The sequence below is a fragment of the Megalobrama amblycephala genome, linkage group LG10 (genome assembly GCF_018812025.1).
Source record: "Megalobrama amblycephala isolate DHTTF-2021 linkage group LG10, ASM1881202v1, whole genome shotgun sequence".
Taxonomy (NCBI): domain Eukaryota; kingdom Metazoa; phylum Chordata; class Actinopteri; order Cypriniformes; family Xenocyprididae; genus Megalobrama; species Megalobrama amblycephala.
In genome coordinates this window covers 15,427,927-15,454,464 of record NC_063053.1, presented here as the reverse complement: position 1 = coordinate 15,454,464, position 26,538 = coordinate 15,427,927, and the positions used below count along the sequence as shown (strand labels likewise).

At 37.3% G+C, this 26,538-nt stretch overlaps 2 protein-coding genes across 2 annotated transcripts in view; one reads left to right on the top strand and one right to left on the bottom strand.

The window, feature by feature from the left end:
• sertad2b (SERTA domain containing 2b) overlaps window positions 1–11,835 on the bottom strand; it is a 44,308-nt gene extending 32,473 nt beyond the window's left edge. Inside the window, exon 1 of the mRNA XM_048204832.1 lies at window positions 11,541–11,835. The gene's annotated coding sequence lies outside the window, so the exon portion shown is untranslated. The remainder of the gene's footprint in view (window positions 1–11,540) is intronic.
• A 2,479-nt stretch (window positions 11,836–14,314) lies between these two features.
• slc1a4 (solute carrier family 1 member 4) lies at window positions 14,315–26,200 on the top strand. The gene is made up of 8 exons (XM_048204829.1): window positions 14,315–14,997; window positions 16,668–16,710; window positions 18,727–18,792; window positions 21,673–21,839; window positions 22,425–22,658; window positions 23,296–23,490; window positions 23,785–23,919; window positions 24,800–26,200. The coding sequence occupies exons 1-8, from the start codon at window positions 14,486–14,488 to the stop codon at window positions 25,053–25,055; spliced, it is 1,608 nt and encodes a 535-aa protein (XP_048060786.1). The 5' UTR covers window positions 14,315–14,485; the 3' UTR covers window positions 25,056–26,200.
• Window positions 26,201–26,538: the final 338 nt, after the last annotated feature.

Below are 26,538 nucleotides of genomic sequence, written 5' to 3'. Positions count from 1 at the left end.
GGTTAACAAAGCCTCTAAATACTTTCATGTTTTGATCTATGACATAAAACACACCAGTTATAACCCACTTTTGATTTTTTTTGCTAACAAATTGCTAAAAGGGACTACTTCCTTTGGCGGGGACTTTAGACGTCATCATTAAAAACAGGACATTTGGACAGCATTTCTCATGAAAAAGTGGATAAGTATTAATAAAAGTGCAGATCATAATCAGCGAGCATGTTTTTAAATAAAGTTGTTTTCTAAATAAAGTTTGATGAAGCTTGGTGGTGACAACGTTGATCCGTGACTATGGTGTGCTGTAGTCCGTTTATAGCCTACTGTTAGCCTTTTATATCAGACTTGATTTAGGCTTCAAAATCTATAAATGTTGTGTTAACTTGTAAAGATTATCTTGATAGACAAAACGTGTAAGTGTCATAATCCTTTATTAAACACAGAGCTTATTTTCTGCGATTTTCCAAAAGTCTATGGGGAAAATGCATAGGCTTTCAACCGAGGGAACCCGTGCGCCGCTAACTTCCGGTTTGGCCTACAAAAACGCATCATCCCTGGGGCACTCTATTGGTCAGTGACGATAACGTAACAGGAGGTGTGCGCTGAGGCTCCGCCTTCACTCATGTGGGACGCGTCTTTGACTCATTCCGTGTGTTTGAGTTTGTTGAGGTAAGATCTCCGCGGGTGAAAACATGAACACTCTGGATAGCCGCTTTATAGTACAAAATGAAGTTGTGCTTGTAAAAAAAAAATGAGGCACTAACACTGTTTTTCATGTTTGATACTGTAAAGCTGCTTGATTTTAAGCAATCTATTGAATAAAGTGCTATATGAAGACGTGACGTGACTGGAGTGCTAATTTGCAGAGCTTGTGCTAACATACCCATGTTGTTATGATCAGACGCTTTCTTATGCTTTATATAATAAATGCTTGCTGTTTTCTGATTTTTTTTTTTTTGTGTGTGTGTGTGTGTTTATTTTGAGAAGAAAGTGCACGGCACATATTTAAATATTCATCTAAACGCCGATCTCAGCAGTGTGAGCGGCGTCAGATGTTCATTTACAGTGTCGCTGGTCTCGCATTTCGAACTTCGTTTTACACCTAAATGAAGAACGAAAAAGAACTTCGTTTGAAGTATACCGAGCCTTTACCCGATTTGTTCAAAAACGCGGTTTCATTCAGTAAAGAAACAACTGTTGCTTGAAGACGTCATTTTTGTTGGTGAAACAGAGCGAAAAACATACAACATTGACAATATTGTTTAAATCTAAGTCAATTTATATTTCTTTTTTAGTGCTCTGTTGTCAATCAATATCACATTTGCAATTGTGCTGATATTTAGGTAAAAAACAGCACTCGTTTGTGTGATATTCTTATATCATATGATATAAATATAAAAAACAAGGACTCATACAGGGGCATTTTTGCCCTTATATCTTGAATTTTGATTATATCTTGAAGGATTGCAATATTATCATAGACATCAAACAATGCATCTTATGTAGTGTTGTCAAAAGTACCGACTTAAAAACATGACACATTGAGTGCCGTCGAGCGGATTTGTAAGAGTAGATTCGTAAACACCTCTGACTGGCCATTGTGTTCACGCGCTCATCAGATATGTCTGTGATTAGCTACAATGATCAACACTTCAAAACAAGTTGTAAATAGACATCAATGACGCTCTTCACCAAGTGCTTACACTGAGACACGCTCCCGCTTTCAAATTCAAACACTTCTGTGTGCTTTCAAACGCTGCGTTGATTGTTGTAGCCAATCATAGACATATATGTTGAGTGTGTGAACACAATGGCCAATCAGAGGTGTTTACGAATCTGCTCAACAGCACTAAAAGCATCACATTTGTCGACATGGTATGGAAGTCGGTACTTTTGCAACACTAATCCGTAGTGAAAATGCTATAAAACTTTTGGCTTATTTCCAGTTTAAATTAGTCTTTGAATCCCAGATTTTCAATATGACCTTTGACTTTTAAACCCCACTGCCGGTTTGTAAAAACATAGACTGACATAAGGAGGTTGGTGGTGTCTCTGTCTGGATGTTGTACTCAGGCAGGACAGTAAATAGCTGTCTATCTCTTATTTCCAAACTTTATTTATGCTGGCTACCATAATGAGAATTAAACAGAAATACAATATGTGTCTCCAAACAGAGCTTTAAGGTGCTCAGTTTCCTAATAGCCAGCTGACAATAGGGAGGAGCAGGGTCTGTCAAACAGCAGGTCACAATGCTGACAACCCACCCTATCACGACAAGCAGGAGGGTGGAATCTCATATGGCACACAGTGCCCACAGCCTTTTCTCACACTCGGCCATGATTTTGACCCTGACACGCTACGTGAATGAGTCGGATTAGATATCGAGCATCTGTTTGATGAAGTGGTGAAGGCGTCTGCATGGTCTGCCTTTCTCCGAGACAGCTGCTGCGCTATTAAAACTAGATGCTCCGATGGTTCACACCTCAACACTGAACACATGATAATAAAAATATGTTTCCCTCTAAGGGATCTCTCAGTAACCTTCATCTGTATCAGTAGTCTTCAACCTTTTCAGGCCATGGGACTCTTGCTGGATCAGGCACCCCGCTGTATAGCATACTGTATAAAACTGAGTGTTGCATGTTAAGCCTGATCTATAATATATGAAAAAATGTCATCAGTGTATTTACATACTTTGTTATGATCCTCCAAATACTTGGAGGACTACCTGTTGAAGACCCTTGATCTATAAATTTTGACGCTTTCTTTAAAGAGTTGCAGTATCAGTGTTGTTCAAAAACCTTATCAAATTAAGAAAACAGGCCATCATGCCATCAAGATGTTTCGAAAGACCACTGCTTACAAGAGTGAACTTGCTTCAACACGTCAGCTTCATTGTTTCTGTTAACTTACTGTACTGAGAGGCCTTTTTGTACAAGATAGTTATTTTACAGCTTCTGGCGGTGGGAGAAGAGAAGTTGGCTCAATGCGGTGTGATAATAGACAGTTTTATAATAAGAGTCGAGTCGACTTTGCTCCACTCCACAGACATAATGAGGAGGTTGAACGAGAGGGCCAGGCATGTGAGAATGCGCCCTTTATTCCTGCAGCTCAGAGCCTCACTAAAGCCTCTGTTGTGCGGGCCTGGCATACATTTATGACACAGGGCACCAAACCAGCGCCGGTTCTGCGTCTTTGACTACAACATGGGGCTCAGATGTTAACACATGGTGCACACTGTGCAATGAGCCCACAGCAGTTAATCAGCTGATAATTATCCCGCTGGTGTAAACACAATCACGACCACGGGCACCAGAGTGACTGTGGAATGACAAGAGGTTTATTATTTAAGTATTCCGATAAGGTACCAAGCGTGCAAAGTAATGACACCCATGGTATAAATCGTAACTAAAAATGCACATTAAGACATATCTGAGATTCGTGGCCGAAAATAATAAGCTGTGGTTTGTAACTAGTTGTTGAAAGGTAGGGGTTTGATCTCTCTTACTGTACTCAGTGTCCTGCTGCCTGTCTGATAAGATCCCTGAGACAGACACACCCCCGGATTCTCCTCATCTATTATTCAATAATACCAACAATTCACAGCACAATGAGACTAGGGAAGAGACCATTTGAAAAGCAATAACAACACTATGCCTCTGACATACAATGAGATCAGGCAGCATGCAGAAGTTTAATGCCTATGCAGGCTACTTGTTTCTTTGCATAAGGAAATTAACAAATACTAACTGATCAATAAACACATTACAGTAAGAGCGGTTTCAAAATGGTATCCTTTGGCAAGAAAATGTTTGAATTAAATCAATCCTGGATGATACTGCCCCCTTCAACCGTAATATATTTATTTAAATGAAAATTCTGTATCATTTTCTCACATATAAGAAGAATGTGAAGAATGTATTGGCTGTTCTTTTGATTGTAATTAAAGGTTCTGAAATTTTCAAGCATAAAAAAAAGGATGAAAAAAGTCTATTTTCTTTGTCTTTTATAATTACTGCAGTTCAAAAGTTTGGGGTCTGTAAGATTTTTTAAAATGTTTTTAAAGAATTGTTTACGCTCACTAGGGCTGCATTTATTTTCTGAAAAATATAACAAAAACGGTAATATTGTGAAATATATATATTTTTTTAGTATATTCTAAAATGTAATTTATTCCTGTGATGGCAAAGCTGAACTTTCAGCAGCCATTTCTTCAATCTTAAGTGTCATATGATCCTTCAGACATCATTTTAACATGCTGCTTTGGTGCTCAAGAAATATTTTATTATTACTAAGTAACCGTGATTAATTTTTCCCAGAATTCTTTAATGAACAGAAGTTAAAAAAAAACAAAATTATTTGAAATCTTTCACATAGAGTCACATATATATCTTTCATATATAATTGAGTTGTTATTGATGAAAATCAAACTCTCCTTGGCATATTCATGATGATTCATGAGGAAAAATAGCACAAATTAATTCTCATTGATTCCACTGATCCAAATCACACACACACACAAAAAAACTATGTATAAATGTATTTGAATTTGTTCAGTTCTTCTCAGCCAAAGCTACAGTGTTACTTCAAAGATCTGGAATATGGCACACAAGTCATACAGACCTTTTTAATGACATTTTTATGGTGCTTTTTCATGCTTTTAAAACCTTTAAAGCAACATCCAACATGCATTAATTGTATAGATAGCACAACCAGCAAATTTCTCATTTTTATGTTCAAAGGAAGAAATAAAAAATGACATGATGGTGAATAAATGATGACAGAATGTTCATTTCAGGGATGAACTGTCCCTTTAAGACATGTTCACTGCAGGTCAGAGATCTTGTATGTCCAGCAGAAGATGTGTGCTTTAGTGCTTAGTCATCAAAATTCCCCTGCCTTCTGCAATACACACAGGAGTGTATCAAAGCAAACCTCAGGGAGAAAAACACAGATGCCTGAAAATGTACTACACCACAATATTATTCAATTATCAAATATTACTGATTACAGCTATATTTATATCCGCTTAAGAAAAAAAAAAAGAAATGAACAGAGAACAATTATCTGAGACATTATAAATGATGAGCTTATGTTGATTCCAAGCATTTATTTCCAAACATGCACACATTGACTCCTCACTATCCAAATTAAAGAGGTGTTTACAGACAATGTATTCAGAACTGATCATGGATATGCCATTATTCCACCCCAATATTCAAACATCTTATAAAATACCATAATATTTTACACAAGAGCAGAAGGAAAAATTTTCTCATGCACAACTTAGGCATGCTGCACAAATGTTTCTCATGCTAGAGGGGGGGGGGGGGGAAGTAAGGCTGCATTGAAAATACGCCAGAAAGACAGAGGAACAGAGAGCTAGAGAGACTGGGATTCTTTATCAGGGGGTTTCCTGCATTTTTGGAATAATATCTGACATAATCTGTGTTTTAATGTGGGAATCACTAAATGCGTTTCCCAACTGAACCACAGTGCGTATGGCTGGATAACACAAAGCAGATTACTTGTGTGAACCACTGCATAATATACAGACCTGAGTGACCCATTTGAACTCTACACAGATTTTTATACTTTAAAACACATTGGAAGAAATTAAACATTTCAACTGAACATTCTGAACCACAACGACAAAAGAGGAAGAACTATGTCAATCAATGCAGTAACATCAACAGTGGTAACTGTGTCTAAATTCATATTCAATAATCATTCAGGGGAATGAGGAAGTTTGCTTTATTTTTATTACAACTATAGCAGTTGTAGTTATAGATTAATCTTATAGTTTAGATGATCAGGATGAATACGCATGGCTATAGTCATATTATTTTAAATAGCCCAATAGCCCCAATAGCCCCAATTCAAAAGGCTCCAGATGCTTAGATCAATAATAACTATAAAAATAAAAGGTAATTATGTTAAATATTAATCAACTAACAACCCAGTACATAAACTACCTCCAAAAACTATTTTGTCCCAGAAAATTCACAAAAACATTCAATATTTCCATATCAGGCTGGATGGACATACAGCTTGGTTCAACATTAAATCCACAAAGGCGGAGCAGTCGAATTTGAGCATGTATAAAGTGGAAAATGAACTTAGTATTGGAGAGTATTTGAAGCTTCATGCATCGTCATGGTGTGTGCAGATGCTTAGCATGCTTTATTGAGCCATGGAGAATGCCCTCTGAGCTACGCTTTTCTGAGGCCTCTCTCCAGCTCGTTCTCTCAGCCCTCCTCGTTCTTTAAAGGTGGGTGTATGAAATATTAATGCTGCAGTACAACTGGCTGTAGGAAAGCGGCCTCTCTCTTAATGTGTGTGCGTGTGTGTTAGAGAGACAGCCGGCTAACTCTGGCATTGCCGCTGTTCCAGAGACACCCGATCTCTACAAGGCTCCCCAACCTGCTGGGGCCTTCGCTGCTACTGCTGCTACTGCAGATCATTTGAGAGTAAATACTCGAGAACACTGACTCAATATCAGCACTTTATTATAATGGGATTTAGATAACTGAAGACAAAGTATAAGCAGTAGATCTTGCATGTGTCATGCATATTTTTTCAAATGTCTAGAAGTCTAAATGACTGGATCTCTCTTGACTTTATCAAAGAAAACTGCTGAAATACGCTTATGAATGAACATTGATATTAGAGCTACCTGTATCAGCAATCTGAGAGATGAGAAAATCAACCAAATTTCTCAAATCAGGATCATTGTGGCAACATTTCTTCAAAATTATATTATATTGCCTCTTTGCATGTTTCACAGAAGTATCAAAATGAAACGTCCAATTGGTGGTGCTAAATGTGCGTTCAGTTTTATCTGAAACAGATGAATGTGAATCTTTGTGTTTAATCACGTTGGATTTTGTACGTATCGCACCAGTTTGAAAAAGAAATGGCTTAAAGGATAATGCTCATGTTTGAAAATAATGCAATTTTAGCTTGCCTTTGAGCTCTTTTATCTTGACTCGTGTTGCACGGGACTCGACCCAAGTGTTCCAGAGCGCAAGTGAAATTCTGTGTCAGGTGAGCTACCGAGCAAGTTTACTACATCAGAAAAGCCAAAAAGCAAATCTCAAAATATGTTAGTTTATTAATCGTAGACTATGGTGGTAAGTGTTTTGAGGTCATAACATAGCATTGTGCAAGGAACCCAATGAAAATAAGTATTTATTAATGTATAATCTACCTCGTAATCATAATTTGTGTGAAAAGGAATAAAAGGTTTTGGCATTTTGCATTGGAGACTGCAGTACATTGTAGAGGAACTATTTCTATTGCCAATCAGAAACACTGTTCTTGAAAATTAAGACAAAAATATACATGAACAATACCTGAACTAACCTTTTGTAAAATCACTCTTGTAAAAGGGAACTGCATGATAATAAAAAAATCTGGTGCTGATCAAACTATGTTGACAACATATAACACAGCGATACAATACAGCAATACAACAGGATGCAGGCCACAGGTTATAAAGTTCTTAAGGGGACTTTTGACATCTCCCTAGAGGTTTAGCATTCAAAATCCCCAGGTCATCAGTGTGCCTGATGCTTCAGAGTTCAACACAGTGAATGTGCTTCCTGCACATTATAATGAAAAGCAGGTCACTGCCCCAGGCACTGGCAGTTCATTTACACAGAATTCAATGCAAATGCATTTGAGCAATTCAGTAACACTAGACTCATAATTTATAGCACATTAAAACATTATAGGCTGGCAGAAAATGTTACTATGACCATGTTATGGATTTAAGTCTTCCATGGGAAGCTTATTCAGGCTTGGCCTAAGCACATGTTAAAGGAATACAAAACAGACTATGGAATTACAGTCAAGGAAAGCGCTTAATGAAACTATGAGCTCCACTTGCTCCTATAACTGGTGAAAGTTATCTCCAGGCTCTGTTACACAGGATACCTCCTTTATCTATGCAAGCTACACACTGCAGCTAAATACAGTTGTAACTTCTCTTCTGAGTGCTTAAACACAGAGTTTGGTTATTAATGAGTGTGATAACAGTATTCTACAACCAAGTACATTTCTTAGTGGCAGTCAGGAGAAAGATGCTTTTGTATCCTTTTAAAATTTAAAAACAAGTCACTATCCACTGCTATTATACATGGAAATGTCAAAATGTCTTTTTGTGTTCCATTTGGAATGGCATGAGGCTGGGTAAATAATTACATAACTGTCATTTTCGGTGAACTATCTCTTTCAAATCAAATATTGCATAAAAACAAAACGTTAAAGTTTGACAACATAAATATTGTTAAACATAACAGGCTGGCTGGAGACTGTATTAATTTATCAAAAAGTGACCTCTAATGAGGTGACGAGTCTCTGAGCTCTCTGACCCAACAAAGCACTGTACGCAGCACACACCCTAATCTGGATTATCAACTAAATTAGATGTGTCTCTAATCCGCAATTGCCAAACTCTTGCCTTAACCACTTGATTCCAGACCGGCAGGACACACAAACCATTGCAGCCTCCATAACTGTATTGATCTTATTGTGAAAGAATCATTCAAGTATATGTTTTATTTATTTTTTGACCTTGTAATCTTTAATCAAAATATCAAATCCTTCTGGTGAAATGACAGACTTCTCTCTGGTGACCTATGCAGGACTTCTCCAATCACGAAGCTTGAGATGAGCAAAATCTGCGCAGAACCGATCACCGTGAGATGCATGCTGACGTACATCAAAAAACTCTTGCGACAGCGAGGTGGCTGTGCAAGACTGCGGAGTTGGGCGCAGTTGCTCTCCACCGACTGCACTGATCAAAAGCTCGATGGGAAACGGCTTACTGACAACACATCTTTATCCTCATTGGTTTAAACAACCATGATGCATTGTTCCTTTTCTAAAAGCTTTGATTTTGAAACTCTGATATTGTTTTTATGTGTATAAATTATGTGTGAATATTCCCAAATTCTCTGACAATGCGACTGCCATAGTGATTAAGTGATTGTTGAATCTAAAATACATCTGTATTAAAGTAAAAATGGATGGAAAACACATCTTTCAGATAGAATAAAATAAGTACTTGTTTGGGTGTCTTACTCATCACGTTTGTTTTCATATAAAAGAGAACTTAAATTACATTCAGTTTATTAGCAACACAACGCATGAGCTTGAATAACGCAATATCCATGTTTGACCTCGTAGGTGTATATGATCCACTACTAGAAGAGAGAAGTGTCCGTCTTGACTGCATTTATTTCACTCCTCCCCTCACTGCAGCCGCCTACTCTTGTCTGAATTCCAGGCCATCTTAAACTAGCCTATTTAGTCCAGTGGTTCCCAACCCTGGTCCTGGAGTACCCCCAACTCTGCACATTTCGTATGTCGCCCTAATCAAACACACCTGATTCAACTCATCAGCTCCTTAGTAGATGAGCTACTTCAAGATCTGAAGGGTACTTCACAATTAGAAGTCTGCATCCTAGCGAGGCTGCGCCCTTACACCAGTCCCCCTGAGGATTGTGGGCTAGAGTCCTCCTCAGAATTACATGCTAGAATGAGATGGTCTAGCAAGAGCGCATGGCTACATACATCATAAAGGTTTCCACACCCATGGTCACGGCATGAACATACTATTAAAACTGTGGAAAAATACTTTATATTAAAAATTATCTGATATATGCAATACAGTCAATGACAACTGTCTATGGTCACCCAATGGTTTACTTTACGGTGTTATAATTTACAACAAAACAAAAGAATGCCTCTGAAATCCTTTTTTTTTTTTTTTTTGCATTAGACAATGAAATTGGATGAGCTCACTGCTCATTTTCTGCCTTTTTTCCCCCCTTTTTTTGTGAATTGGAATGTGTGCAAAGGATTGTGGGTGACTGAAGGACATAAAGGATACACTTGATGCATCCTTCAAAATAAGCAGATTGAAGGACACAAAAGGAAGGCTGCCTTCCAAGGATGCTTCAAATTAAGATGGTCTTTGATGGAACTTGATGATGAGATATGCAGCCTTACTAGGATGCAGCCTTTGAAGCACCCGAAATGGTTGTGTCAGATTAGAGAAACATACAAAATACATACTTATTGGGGTTCTCCTGGACCAGGATTTGAGGTGCGTTCACGCCATTTCATAATTACTGTAACTACGAGATTCTGGCTCGTAAAAAGCATTCACGTCCTCGTAAAGCTCATAATTACAGTTTGTAAGCTGGGAGTTTTCTGCTGTACCACCTGACCACTGTAGATTCATTTTGGCATTGATAGTGGTGCCATAGATGCATAATTCCCAGTCCGAGAACGTGAACAACTCCGAATATCTTAATATTTCGGTAATTATGTGGTGGCATGAATGCAGCATTCGTCAGCTTAAACCCCACCCACATCTCAAAGTCCAATCAACAACCAGTGAACTGAACTAAGTCCCTGCCCTCAATAATCTGATACACTCGGATATACATCACAATACGGAAGAGAAGATCGGTCTCTACTTTGGTTTCATCACAACTTTAAAAGAACTTTCATTCAGTAATTTTCTATTCTCAAATGATTGAGGTGTGTTTTGACCAACCCAAATTTTCCTCTGAATTCACGCGATCTGGAGTTTCACATAAGGGTGAAAAAAGTTCCCACCACAGATTTTGCTCATGTTCAAGCTGTTCCCTCAAATTTTCTGCATTGACCAACAGAAAACTGGTTTAAAAGTGACTTCTGAGTGAGCTGTGCTTTATGAATTGCTACAATATTGGCAATGGACAATTTTTTTTCACTAATGTGACTGCACTTTAAGTTAATTTTTGAGGTTACTAAAAAGTTTTTTGAAAACGCTGTTGAAATGCATATATACTTGCATGTAAAAATACACACTTTTAATGCACACTTTTAATACCCCCTTCCCTTTGACCTCCTTTTCAAGCCTTACTTATGGAGTCATAATTGACAATACTGAATATTATTATTGCAGTAATCATTCCATAAAAACTATTTTAGCTTTGGAAGTTGCAACAGACTGCATCAGCAGCTTTCACCACTCATTTCTATATTTAGGCCTTTTTTTTAAATCAGAAAAAAACCTATGAAAGCCACTGGTAACTCTTCAATCTTTAGTTAATCTAGCAGGAATACTGTACAAAACATCAAGTACTGTACGCCATATGGGCGAACACTGCAGCAGCACGTCTCAACGGCTTCAGAAAACAGTTATATAATAACATCAAAACAAAACAAAAATGCACTGCTTACTCGGGTCGATTACAGAAAACTATCAACAAGCAGCAATCATAAGAATGTCTTGTGGCTCTCCTCGTTTAAAACATTAACTATTTTGCATCCACGCCAGTGGTGGTCTTCTACAACTGGCAGGTTGTGTTTACAGATATGCCAATTGCCACGTTTGTAGACATAGGCTATACACTGTAAGCAAACAGGTTACTGCTGCTGGGGTCAGTATATGCAAGTCAGCACACTTGCAGGAGCGACCCACATCAAAACTGACCTGTCAAAACACACTTTATGTTGATAATTCAGTAGGAACGTCCACTCACCCTTCTGAAGGACTTGTACGATCCGGTTAAATGACTGTAAATCACTGAGTGCTCAGCGGATTTATTCTCGAATGCGTTTACATTGTATCAGTGCTTTCTGCATGCCTTGCTAGTCGACATGAATTCACATAGCACTTTTTAAGCGTCCCGTGCCCCATCAGCCTGAGAAAAAAAGTAAACAGTTGCACATACGAGAGTCAGACTTCAAAGTGCCCCCAAAAGTAGTAGTAGGCAGGTTGCCTTCGGTGACTCTGCGCGTGGTCGCAGTAGCAAGACATTGGATTTGAATGATAGGTTGTTCTGTGAGTCGAGGCGGAATCCCAGTTCGCAAGTCCCGCCCCCTCTGGTAGAATCAACAAATCAAAATGCAGAACAGGCTGCTGTTGGACATGTTATTTAAAGAGCCTAACAGTCTAGTAATGTGATATTTACAGCACGACGAAAAAGTGACGGAGCAAAATGTGAGCTCACAAATCAGTCTAAAAGTCATGTCACACTGACACATTATGCATGGCGAACATATCTAGACTTTAAAATGTATATTTAAATATATATAATGCGTATATTGTGTTGCTGCAACACCTACTGTACTTGAAGCATCAATGGTCACTTCTAGAGGACTTCAGATGGCCAGAGTTGAATTCTGAAGTGGCGGAACCGAGAAAAGGCAGCATGCTCTGGCAAGATGCCCACCGACAGCTTGGCTCAATCTTTTTTGTTACAAGTTCAATCTCTGCTGCATAACAGGAAATGGAGTGTTCAAAAAAGCCTGCCACTGCGGAAAATAGGCATTAACTTAAAAAAAAAAAAAAAAAAAAGCAGGGAAAGAGGTGAAAGATGTTTTCTCTCATATGCTTGTTCTTAAGTGAATTCACCGGTAAAGGAAAACATGGAGTGTTTACCCTAATGTTTGACTAAATGGGACAAAGAGCCAAGAAAGCCTACCTACACTTGTGTGTTTGTGTGTGTGTGTGTGTGCCACAGCTGATGGAGCGTGGACTGATGGAATAAGTGCAAACAGTCATTAATCTTGGGAGTCTGACATTTGATTTCAGGTTTTCAGGGTGAAGCTTGCTGCCCTGACAGACTGCTCATTATCTGCTAACCATAACCTCCCTATTAGATTGTAGGCCTCTTAAAAATTAAATTTTTATGATAATATAAATTATACTAAGGTAAGTGTAATGTTATAATTCTCATTGAGAGAAGTGACTTCATAAATCACCACAATAAAGCACAAAAATCACCATAAAATGATTAACATTACTTTTATAAGAAAAGCGTGAATATGAACAAAAAGATTTTTTTGCTGTGCATCAATATAATATTACAAGATTCTGTGCTTATATATGTCGAAGAAGCAATGATCAGTAGTGCCTGATGGTTTACACCCAGTTTTCTTCTCAACCACAGAAAGGACTTTACAAGACAAAGGAACGCCATCTGGTGGTTGGAGAATATTATTACAGTCTTGAGGAGTTAATCTACATCCCTTTTTCTTATTTAACATACAGTATGTTGCAATTTGTATATCTAGTTTTTGATAACAATAATGCAGTTTTGAACCACAATTTAATCTTTTAGGAGCTATTTCTTAAAGTAGACTATAATCTTGCTAATAATGTACAGATTACTGTAATGAGTAAACATAAAATATACATTTAGAAGTATGTTTATTTTTTAACAAACCATATTTTGGTATGGAAGTCAAATTTAATCCAATTTCTCTGCAGAACATACAGTTAAACCTGGTACAGAAAGCAGAGGAGAGACTTTTTTAACTAGATTAGGAGGGGGTCTTATGGACAGAGCTCATCTTTCTTCGGCATGACAGCAGCTGCAAGATTTGGTCTGATTTTACATACAGTCAGCTGTTTGTTTACCACCTTTCTTGTTACTGTTTTGTATTACATATTGTATTACTTTTGCAATACTTTGTAACAATATTATACCTTTAATGCAAGCTACTTTTGAAGATTCTTTTCAGTGTACAAGAAGAAGACATATTGGGGCCTAAAATCTTCACAGTCTTGTTCCGTCCCAGCCTCCTCACAGTGGGGTTCAGTATATTATAGCAAAGACTGGAGAGCAAACTCAGCTTCCTGTGCTCCTGGTTTGGCAGCTGTGAAATGTTATTTTTGGAACAGAATAGTTGAGGTTCAGGGGAAAGCAACTACAGACAGCTAAAAAGAACTGAAGTTTTCACATCTTAGCCTCTTTAACTTGGGGGAAAATGTACAGTATGTGGGAGTCTAAAATTATGATTTATATAATTTGATTATAAGCACAGAACGCAGAAATTGCCCTCACAGAAAATGTTGCAAATATGGCAACTGAAAATTGTGCAAATATTAATGAAAAATAAATCTACCGTTGTCTTAAAAATGACAAACAACAATGGAATTTACAGTAATAATGGGATCATTCAATGAAAATATTAAATTATTTTTGTCATCTTTAACAATGAAAAGCGGACACTACATTGTTCTTAACACATAAACAGAAATCCATGTTTTTTGAAGATTAGATAGATAGAGAGATAGATAGATAGATAGATTAAACCTTTGTCTTGTTGCAATTTATTAGCACACGAAATGGAAAAAGCACACATATGAAATCACCCAATAATAATAAAATAATAGCCTAGTAATAATAATAATAATAATAATAATAATAATAATAATAATTCATTAATTGGTTTTAGCCTATATCAGCAACCCTTTGCCTTGTTGCATCATTTCATCGTGGTCCAGGAGTGCGCATGCCCTGAGTCTTCATCTTTAGAAGACCCCTCGTCATTGGTAGATGCAGCACATGTATAAGTGCCGGCCGGTTTTTACAAGCGCTCTCCAGTCCGCTCCCTCCCAAGCGCGCGCACGCTGCTGATGAGAAAAGCCTGGTACCTCTTATAAACGAGTGGAAAAACTGAGCGTGTAGGGAAAATCATGGAGGAGAAGAGCGAAATCAATGGACACGCCGGGCACAAAAGCCCGTTGCCAGCGGTCTCAATAAAATCAGAAAAGAAAAGCTTTAAAGACAGGTTGATGGTCTTCTTAAAAAGAAATCTCTTAGTGATCCTGACGGTGTCCGGGGTTCTGGTGGGCGTAGGGCTCGGGATGATGGTCCGGAACATGAACCTGACCCGAGCGCAGATGACTTATTTCGCCTTCCCCGGAGAGATGCTGCTGAGGATGCTCAAGATGATCATCCTTCCTTTAGTGGTTTGCAGTCTGATTTCTGGCGCTGCGAGTCTGGACACGCGCTCGCTGGGAAAGCTCGGAGGGATCGCCGTGTCTTACTTTCTGGTGACCACTCTGATCGCTTCATCCATCGGGGTTGCGCTCGCCTTCATCATCAAACCCGGCGTGGGAGCCGGAGCGCTGAACACCAACAACTTGGGGCTGGAAGACGTGAGCTCCAACAAAGAGACAGCGGATTCGTTTTTAGACCTTGCAAGGTATCATTTTGGTAACATTACTGCTAATAATATAGGCCTATAGTAAACATTGGTGATAACAATATAATTTAACATGAGAAATAAAGCAGTCCATTAGCAGCAATTAATCCGCTTCTGAAGTTGCCGGTAACACTGGCGTGATTAGAAGACCATGCTGAGATTGAACTCACACTTTACCTGCAGATCATGTGACAATAATTTCATACTTTGCATCTTTATTTATTTATTTTAGGTATTTAAGTCACCTATGCTGTGCATCCTAATTATTGCCTCAGACAGAAAAAGAAGAGCTGGAAAAACAGATGGAAAATCTGAAAAAAAGAGGGATAAAGAGGGACAAAAAAAATATTGATAAGCTTCTAAAAATCAGGAAACAATCAAATGTTAGTAATTAATTAATAACTGTCACATGGGCCATTGTCATTCTGAAAACGTTATTATTTGCCTGGTATCATAATGGACATCATCATGTTCAACATATAGGAAAATCCATCAACAAATTGAACTAACCCTCTAAAAGCCTCTATAAAAATGTCAAAACACTGACACTACACTTTTATTAGTGTTTTTTAATGATGATCAGATGGACAATTACAAAAAATATTTTATTTAATTTTGTCTGTTTTAAGTGCCGTATCTTTTTTTAACGTCAAGGTATAATGTGACACTTTTTGAAACTTTCTAATTGATTTTGACCATTATGCATCATACTATTAGTTAACCTGGCATATGGTAGCCTACAAGAGTTATGATATTTCATAACAGCCCAATTGTTGCTGTGCTATAGGACAAAAATAAGGCTATGCCTCCCTAGGAGTTATCTTTTTGATGGTTGCTGGTTTTTTTTTTTTTTTTTTGCTGGACATATATGGTGGTTTTTATTCATCCAAGTTGATGGACAAAATGGATACCAGCTGGTGGAGTTGACCTGGTAGACCTGTTATGGTTGGTAGACCACCACAGACCAGTAACAAATCAGCTACAATGTTGCAAAAAAAAAAAAAAAAAAAAAAAAAAAAAAATTGTTTTGTTTTGATTTTCCAGCTGGAAAATAATTGTGACAATTTGATTTTTCATTCAAGGAAATTACATTTTTGTAAATTCCAGCAAACGTCCTAGCTATTAACAACATCACTGTCCTGCTTTTTCCACTAATTTGTAATTTACACATAGAAATTACATCAATTCCACAGAATTGTTCACCCCATGTGGAAGAAATGTGCACATATCTTGAAACCTGAAACCTGTTACTAAAAAGTCTTGAAAGTTCCTCTTGTTGGAGTATAAATCTTCTATCCAATTATGTAATCAGAACTTGAAGAATGACTGTATAATAGGCTTGCATGAACCTGGAGAAAATACACTTCTCTTTGCCACAGGGTTACTATATTAATCCTCTTTTAACTCAGGTCATATGATGAATAAGAACTAAAACTCAGTTTAGTTTAAAATAATCCACTCTGTAGCCTGAGTGAATGGATATCTGTTTGTAGATAAAGATATTGATCTGTCTGGATCAATGCAGAACTTCCTTTACAGGTCCATCATGATGCAAACTGGTGGGAATTTAGCAATGGAACACCAGTTGTGTCCATCTGTGATGATAAGAGCTCATTTTTACACATGTCTGCATCACTGGTTTATCTTTCTTGCTTGTTTTTCCTTTTCAGAAACCTGTTTCCATCCAACCTGGTGGCTGCAGCTTTCCGCTCAGTGAGTTACTTTTGTTCTCCAGCTGTCCCCAAAAACACACACACACAGGCGCGCACACACACACACACACACACACACGCACGCACTCACTCTCACACACACACACACACACACTCTTACACAGCAATGGTTATGTCCAGAATTAATATTTGTTGATCACTTCCTCCATGTTAACAGCTCCTTCATCTCTAATTGAGAGAGTCTCAAAATGGAGTAACCATTTTTGTCCCTGCTTAATAAATACCTCCCATCCTCTCTCACCACTAAACAACCAGGCAGTTACCATAGAAAGCTGATTCCATTCCTTGGTGCCTGGCAACCTGACTAAGTTCACTGAGTTGTACCACACGGTCAGCTGCTCAACAGTGAGCACGCTTTGCTCAAAGGAAGGTCAGGGGTTTCGGTGGTCGGGGTGGGAGATAACGTCTCTGTGCCCAGACTATAGCATGTGCACAACCTCACTGACACAAACTGAACAGGGTACCCAGTTGTTATCTATTTGCAAAAAAATATGTTTTCCTAAAGGCCAGAGTAGCTTTAGAAAAAGAAACAGGGTCATTAGGTGCAAATGGATGTTTCTTTATCCAATGGGAGAATGTTTCTCTATTCAGTGGGATTTCCATCAACACTTGCCTGGATGGAGTCCAGACAGGCTTTAAAGAAAAAGAGACACAGATTAACAGGATTAATACAGAAATGCCTGGGAATTATTTTAATCGCCATCTACATATGGACTTGTCCAAACTCATTTTTGTAGATCCATTCCAGGTTGTCTTAATTATCTCTAACTGAAATATGTTTATGCACGTCAACATCAGATTATCCAAACACAGTGTAAATTCATCTAAGTTAAGGAACCATTACAGATAGGGTGTCTGTGAACCTTTAGAGCCAGTTCACAAATGAGTTTTTGCTTTCCACTGGACTGATATTTTAATATGTAAACATATGTTTTTCTATGTAATCATGAGATACATGGACATCTATCACTACTGAGATGTAGCTGTTTTTTTTTTTTTTTACGACAAAGTTCAACTTTTTTTACAACTTAGTCCAACTTTTATAAAAATGTATCTTGAGACCTCACGTTCTTTTCTAATCCATGGCATGTATCACATTTTTTAAAATGCAAGAAAGCATTCTGTGAGAGCGGTGCCCCACTCTTCTAAACTTTTCAAAAAGGCACCTTCTTTCATTAAAGCTGGCGTGAAATTGAAGTGTCCTTTCTTTCCTTTTGTGGCATATATCTGAGTGAAATGGCTTCTCGAACAAGAAAAATGTAGGGCGAGATTTGATTTTGGCCATCTGGAATTGATTGGATCATTGGATTATTGTCATTTGCTATTGCTGTTATCTCATGAGAGTGACAAGTTGTTCCGCCCTCACACCACATTGCAAGAGGGAGGGGAAGTTATTTTGATTAAAGATTACGAAGGCATGTGAATAAAAAAAAAGAAAAAAGAGGTGCACGGATAAATAATTTATAGTAAATACTGCAATATTCCATTAAAAAATAAGAATTCCGCAGCAATTTTGCTGCTTTTTTTTACATCGCCAAAAAGTTTAAACCTTAAAAATGTCTCGAAACCCAGCATTTTTTCAGTGCCATCTTTACATTTCGTGTTTTTAAGGCAAGAACACATTGTGTGCGAATGGTGCTTACTCCATTTGAGGTAGGAAGTAGGCGAAAACTAAACTGTGAGCTTAGTGGCTTAGCTCATATAATTGGAGTTTTTGAGAAGAGGTTCTGAATAGGAGAGTTGTGGGGGATCACTGTCATTGTCTCTGTGTGTACCAGTCTCAAAGTCCTCTTGAGCTAACTTTAAATGCTGCTTTTGTGAGTATTTTGGCACTAGACATGCACATAAACACGCTCAGTGCAGAGAAATAATCGAATGCATCGCAGTTCATGAAGCCGCACACTGGAATGGACTGAAATTGGCCAAAATAGCTCTTTGATAAGCACTACATGTAGCTCATGATGTTTTTCTCCTCTGTCTCTCACTTTTGTCACAGTATGTCACTGATTACAAGATGATCCTTGTTGGAAATGGAACAAATGGAACCCTCAACTACCAGAAGGTACATGATCTCTTTATTTTTAATAATATTTTATTATTATATTAATTCATTACATTCATTGTATTGAAATATTATTAATTTACATTAGTATGAACAGTGATAATAATATATTTATAATAATTATAATTATTAATATATATTATATTAATTAATATAATTATTAGTAGCATTAGGTCCTTCCTTTTCTTATATTAAGCATGCACTGTCAACATTTGTCAACACACATCATGTCACTTGCTGAAATGTCAATTTAACCTAGTAGTTTTGCACTTTTTAAAAAATTAAACTCAAGTCCAGTTGGGGTTTCTTGGCTGGTTTTGTCAGACCACTCAGTAGTGTTTGGCTCTTTGGCAGCCTTGAATGAGCTTGCTGTTTGTTTGCACAGGGCCAGGGTTGACGCAGCCGGTTTTGCTGCTCCTGTCTACTGAGCTCTCAAGCAGCTGGAGATGGCAAGCCTTTCCCAGAGGGCTTTTTTCTATGTGCCTCCCATGTGTCTGCATTGTAGTCTCAGCAAAGTGCTTGTAGAATGACTCAAGATGTGCTAAGAGATATTCAGATTTCAAATAATTTTCCAATTAACATTATCTGTCATTATATTATTAGTATACCCTTACGAAAAAGTATACTTCAAGTTAATTTTATTAGGTATACTTAAGTAATGTTCAAGTATATATTTAAGTATACTTTATGTAGTAAGTATACTAATATCAATGTACTAGTAGTAAATGTGACGATGACTTGGGATCCATAAGTGGTTTATTGGTAAACAGCAAGCTCACAGTACAGGCAGGCGTGGGGCTTATCACCAGTGTAAACAACAGTGTCAGAGGCAGCACAATAATTGTAGTCATAACTGGGCAAAGGATCAGGGTAGGCAGCAAACAATCAAAATAGCCCAGGCAAACAACAGGGTAACAGGCAGGCGACAAACAATCCAAGGTCAGTAATCCAAACAAGGCCAATACACAGGCAGACACAAACAGGAATCAAACACTCAGAATTGTAACAGGGCAAACAATACTTCACAAGGAGTGTGTGTGTGTGTGGCTTAAATAGCTGGTTGATATGAAACAGGTGTGCAGTAATCAGGCCAGGTATGTGGGTGCTTGGGATTTGTAGTCCATTAATACTCTGGAGAGTGAGACCTCCGGTGGCTGATTGAGGGATCTTCGCTGGCATTCGTAACAGTAAACTTGTAAGTGTACTATTTCAATACTGCTTGGGACTAAATTGGCCAACTTTTAAGTATATAAAGTATACGTTTAAGTGTACTATAAGCGTAACAGTAGTAAACTTTAAGTGGACAACTAGTGAACGTAACACCATACAGTTTAGTATTTATATATTATTTTTGCACTTTAAGTATACTACTATGTTCCTATTTAGGGATAAATCTTTTATACTTGAAATATACCTTTAACTGGACTTTAACTCTTTCTATTTTAAAAACATTTTATTCTAGCTTCATGCATTCTTTTTATCAACACTTGAATGAAGGTAAGTTTCATTAAAAAAAAAAGCAACACAATTTTATACAAAAAGCTGAGAAAATCACATTTTTGTCAAAGACTTACGTCCGGATGGGATTCAGAACGATGATCAAAACATAGACGGACTAGATCAAGTCCATCAACACCACCCAAAGCTTCACAATCGTTTCTTCTTCATATCATTTGGTAATGTTAGGTAGTTTTGAACTTATATGCTGTTTAATGTTCGATGATTGCTTTATTATCAATCTTCTGTTGCTGCTTCTTCTTTACCTGTCTTTTGATCCGGATATTCTGTACTCTTCAGAAGATACGTAATAGCGCCATCTACTGTACAACAGTGAAAACATGGATAATTCAGTCAATGGCGTGGAAAGAGTAGATTTGAAGTAAATTCCTATGCACACTACCAGCTAGCCTAGCCTACACAAAAATTCAGATATTTAGGAACATATCTGATTTCTTTATAAATCAATAGTTTCAAACAATGTAATTTTATAAGAGGGTATGTAAAACTATGTGAAAAAAATAGGCTACTAAATAGGCAAACTCCAGACCTACATGCATGTATATTTCCACAGAATTGGAATGACCTTCATTAACAAAGTTTATATGTCCTGCGACTCCTGCCTCTTGCATATTTGTGAATGTTTAAATATATTCCATCAGTGTATCCTTCAAATTCAGTGCAAAATATGCAAAAATAAAAACATTCACAGATTGCAAATGAACTACTCTATCTGCTGTATGTGATTAGCCTTTGAATAAATCATTGGGTCTTCATTACATCCTGGCTCAGATAAAATGTCTCATATCTGCTGGTGCATGGGCAAATATGTGGGCAATCCCTCAGAACGCTTGAGGTCCGTAATTGCTTAAGTAGGGCTTACAGAACAACCAGTGCTGTGTGCCAAATAATGAGCCATGCCTGGATGTGTGAAAAAGCCCAGAACAAGAGAGGGATTCAGTTGAACAGTAGCTCAGTCCCTTCAGATCTTCATCACCTGTGACCCCACTGCCACAACCGCTGAGGGACAGTCTGTCTGAGAGCCAAGCTTCATCACTTTTTTGGCTTTTGAAAATCACTTGTCCATGTACAATCATATCAAGTTCAGTGACAGGAAATATGAAACTGCACCAGTGAGTGGGAACGTTATTTATATAGGTTATTAGCAAATTCAGCAGTTATCAGAGCACATTTACATGTCACATTTTGTTGCTTAAAACAATGTTATCATCAGATCTGTTTTACTCTTGCATTGTTCGCCTTAAACCAGTTCTTAACTGTGTGCTGCCAAGACAACATTGAAAAGGCTGAATGGCAATATTTGAATGTCTACTTATGTAAGCCACTTTATAACAATGGCAAACATGTTTTGGTGGGTTTCAGGTTCCCTATGGAACAGATGCAGATGGAATGAATATTCTGGGCCTTGTTCTCTTCGCTATGGTTTTTGGAGTTGCTTTGAGAAAACTTGGGACAGAAGGAGAGGAGCTCATTCGCTTTTTCAATGCCTTCAATGAAGCCACCATGGTATTAGTGTCCTGGATCATGTGGTAAGTAAAGGTCAAATTGACATCTAATCCAGTCTAAGGCACAGAGCCTTAAAGATAATATAATATAATATAATATAATATAATATAATATAATATAATATAATATAATATATAAATGATTATATAATATATATCGCGATTAATCGCATCTAACATATGTGTGTCTATATATACTTATATACTATATATACTCATCATTACTTCAGTCTTCAGTGTCACATGATCCTTTAGAAATCATTCTAATATGCTGATTTGCTGCTGAAGAAACATTTATTAGTATCATTATCAATGCTGAAATCATTTGTGTATTTTTTTAGGATTCCTTGATGAATAGAAAGCTCAAAAGAACAGCATTTATTTAAAATAGAATCTTTTGTAACATTATAAATGTCTTTACTGTCACTTTTGAACATTGTAATGCATAATCACTGAAAAAAAAAAATATTTCTTTAATTTCTTGGTGAGCATAATATTAATATTCAACACTGAAATCTCAAAGAAAGTAAAACTTTTACACATTCTAAAAATTTAAGTTGTACTATATGCACATGATATCTGATCTGATTCTGTTGTTTTGTCCTTCAGGTATGTGCCATTTGGCATCATGTTCTTGGTTGGCAGTAAGATTGTGGAAATGGAAGATGTGGTTCTGTTGGTCACTAGTTTGGGGAAGTACATCTTTGCCTCTATCCTGGGCCACATCATCCATGGTGGCTTTGTCTTGCCTCTTATCTACTTTGGGTTCACTCGTAAAAACCCCTTCAGTTTCCTGTCTGGCCTCATCACACCTTTCACCACAGCCTTTGCTACCTGCTCCAGGTATTTTTTTTACTTATTTCATACAGTATGTAATCCTAAAAGCAGTTTTAGATGAGCTAACCTACATTCATACAATAGCTTAATGCAGGCAATAATGCAGCTTAATGTTTGGGTTTATTTGGTTCCCAAAATGTGACTAACAAGCTTTGTTTCCTTTTTTCCTGGAACCACCAGTTTGCTAAATCTTAAGTAGTGTTGTTGGAAATGCAAAAACCTTGATTCGTTGGCAAAGGGCCCTTAATCGGGTTGACAAAGTAAGATTCTTGAATGGTCTTTTCCATAATTTGATGGTTCAATTGCAGTCTCAGTCCTTTTAGACCAATCTAAAGCAGTGTTGTTAACTAAAACTAAAACTATTGCATAATGTTTTTGTTAATTGAGATAAAATTGAAATGAAGTTAATTGTAAATATTACATGAAAACTCAATATATAAAAAGAAGCTAATTCAAAGCAATAAATACTATAATAGTATATAAGTACTATGAAAATAACACTGATTCAAAGTTATGTAATGGTTTTGATGTTACTAAAAGTTGGTTATATACCTTTTTTCCACCAATAGAATGTCTATGGCCACTATTACATCTATTTTGCCATTACATACTCAAACTCTGTCTGTTTTCTATGCCTGTGCAGCTCAGCGACCCTGCCCACCATGATGAAATGTGTAGAGGAGAACAACGGTGTTGACAAACGAATCAGTCGGTTCATTCTACCGATTGGAGCCACTGTCAACATGGACGGAGCAGCCATTTTCCAGTGCGTTGCGGCTGTGTTTATTGCCCAGCTCAACAATGTTGACCTCAACGCAGGCCAGATCTTCACAATCCTGTGAGTGTACATCCCTATGAGGTCTTTCTTGAATCAGCAGGAGTATTCATAGATACTCTGAACATTCCTGTGTCTACATGTGCTCTGTATCTAATTTTACAAGCAACATACACTCACTTTCTGGAGCCTAGCCCAGTGTGGCAGGTTATGCTGGCCTATGCAGAACTGAGGCTCTGATGGAAGGATGGATGGTGACAGCTTTTAGCATCATGGAATTTGTCCCTGTAATAAGTGTACCATTTGTCACTTTGGATAAAGCATCAGCTAAATGACTGCTAATTTGCATATTCACAGGGTGACAGCCACCGCTTCCAGTGTGGGAGCAGCAGGTATCCCAGCTGGTGGGATCATCACCATCGCTATCATTCTGGAGGCCATTGGTCTGCCCACCCATGACCTGTCACTCATGTTGGCTGTGGACTGGATTGTGTAAGACAGTTTCTCCCATTTTACTTATATTTATATTGGTGTCAATCAACAAATGAATACATGATATCGATATTGTAATTAATACACTTAACCTCATAGATCAGTGTTGTGTTTTTGAGATGCCATATCAGTGACAAATTTACTTATGGGACGGGATATGATTAATTGTATGTAATGTAAAAAAAAAAAAAAATCAATTTTATTTATGTAAACTATTTAAATGTAATTTAAAAGGTTCTTAAAGGGATAGTTCACCCAAAAATGAAAATTTGATGTTTATCTGCTTACCCCCAGGGCATCCAAGATGTAGGTGACTTTGTTTCTTCAGTAGAACACAAATGATGATTTTTAACTCCAACCGTTGCGGTCTATCAGTCGTATAATGCATGTCAATGGGAACTTCGTCTATGAGAGTAAAAAAAAAACATGCACAGACAAATCCAAATTAAACCCTGTGGCTCGTGTCGACACATTGATGTCCTAAGACACGAAACGATCGGTTTGTGTGAGAAACCGAACAGTATTTATATAATTTTTTACCTCTAAAACACCACTATGTCCAACTACCAAACAAAGTCACCTTGGATGCCCTGGGGGTAAGCAGATAAACATCAAATTTTCATTTTTGGGTGAACTATCCCTTTAAGGGTCTTCTAAAGTCTTTTAAAGCTTCTTTTCATGATCAGAAACATACTTATAAGAAACTTACATCCTGTATATGCATGAATACATGTAAAGTTTTCAATATGAAATACAAAACATTGCTTTTATCCAAAGCAACTTATATTTGAACCCATGGCCTTGGTATCGCTAGTCAAGCGCCATGCTCTACTGTTTGAGCTACATGAATATGATTTTCTTATGTCTGATGTGTTATCAGTGACCGCACCACCACCGTTGTGAACGTGGAGGGAGATGCCCTCGGTGCTGGAATCCTTCACCACATCAATGAGCAAGAGATGAAGAAACAACAACAGCATCAAGAGGAGCAGGAACTGCAAGAGGTGAAGGTGGAGGTGGTGGCTAATGTCAAGGCAGAAGAAGAGACCTCCCCTCTCGTCACACACCAGAACCAAGGAGAAAGCTCCTCACGTGAAACACTCAGCGAAAAGGACGGTGTGGAGTCTGTGCTGTAAAGTGTTGACTCTGGTCTCCCATCTCTTTCTTCACTCTTTCCTCTCTTTCACTCTTTAAAAACCACTATAGACATGATGTCGCCACCAGTGTGAAGTTTACATCAAAAGTACAGTTTACTTATTCCTGTGAATGGAACACTAATGGTCAGTTTGCTTTTACATTTAGTTTGAAGTACTTGATAAAAGAACAGGTTTTGTTATGATAATCTTATCCAACTGTGCCAAAATTATTTCTTTTTATCAGTTTTTGTGTTTGAGAACATGTCCCAGATTATGTGCGAACTGTCTAAAAGGGAATATTTCCAGTCTGCAAACAGAGATGGGCGGTAATGAAAATCATTCACAGACTGACCTCTTGCTCTTTGTTTGTTTGCTATATTTTTACTGACTGTGTGAAATATTAACTAATTTCAAAGATATACCGGAAAGTATTTGCTGTAAATATTTGCGTCCCTAATGGAAAATCCTGTTGCATTGTGGTATAGTCTGGTGATTTTGGGGGGTTGTATCAAAACTGTGCATGTGTGCTTGTGAAGTACTAGCAGATTCAGAGCTTGTGCTTTATAGTTTTAGTTCTTTCAAATCTGATTTAAGTCAACGCCAAGCTCAGAGATTGAGACAAAACTCAGGATCACATGTGATATTAAACCTGATGATGAGACATTGTAGGGTCAAACATTTCCTGATAGACCTCCGTTCTCTACATAAAAGATTTATTTTGTTGTTTGACCCAACAACATCACCCATGGTATCTAGTGACATCTAGTGGTAAGTGGGATTATGAGCAAAGACTTTGTCTAGACTTTTTTGTACATTTTCTGCCCAACTTTTAGGTTTGGTCATTAGTTAAGAAGTAAACCATTTTAAAACGACAATTTGATAAGTATGAATGAGTTTAATTTATTCTAATTGTTTAGCCTTTTGTACCGCATTGAAAATTATTTTCGTAATCTGTCGCTATGAAAATATTCAGATGTTATTTAGATGAACTCTAAAAGCTATTAATTAGCACTTGATTGTTGTGTTTTTATATGCATTTTACCTCCATATACTTTTCCACTATCTTTTAACTGTAAGTTATCTTCTTGTTACCGATGTGTCTGTGTCTCTGCTTACAATTAAATCAAAAGCATTTGTGTCTCTGATTTACATGTGCTTTTGCCATTTTTTACACAATTGCATTATTATAAGAAGCAAATCTTAGATTTACACTGAATTCACATTTTCCTGCGTTTGACAGGGATTGTTGATAGTAATAATGTAGGCCTAACTGTAATTAACATTTGTAAACTTTAATTTTTTTTTTTTTTATTTAGTTAAACTTAAGATAAACTTTAATTTAGATTTATAGCTAACAATCAAACTGAATCCAGACACAATAATTATTTTTAAATCAAATAATCGCAAACTACTGTGATTGGTTGATTCTGACAAGCGCTGAGATATGTAACACGTATGGCGTGATAAGGCGTTATTTCAGCAG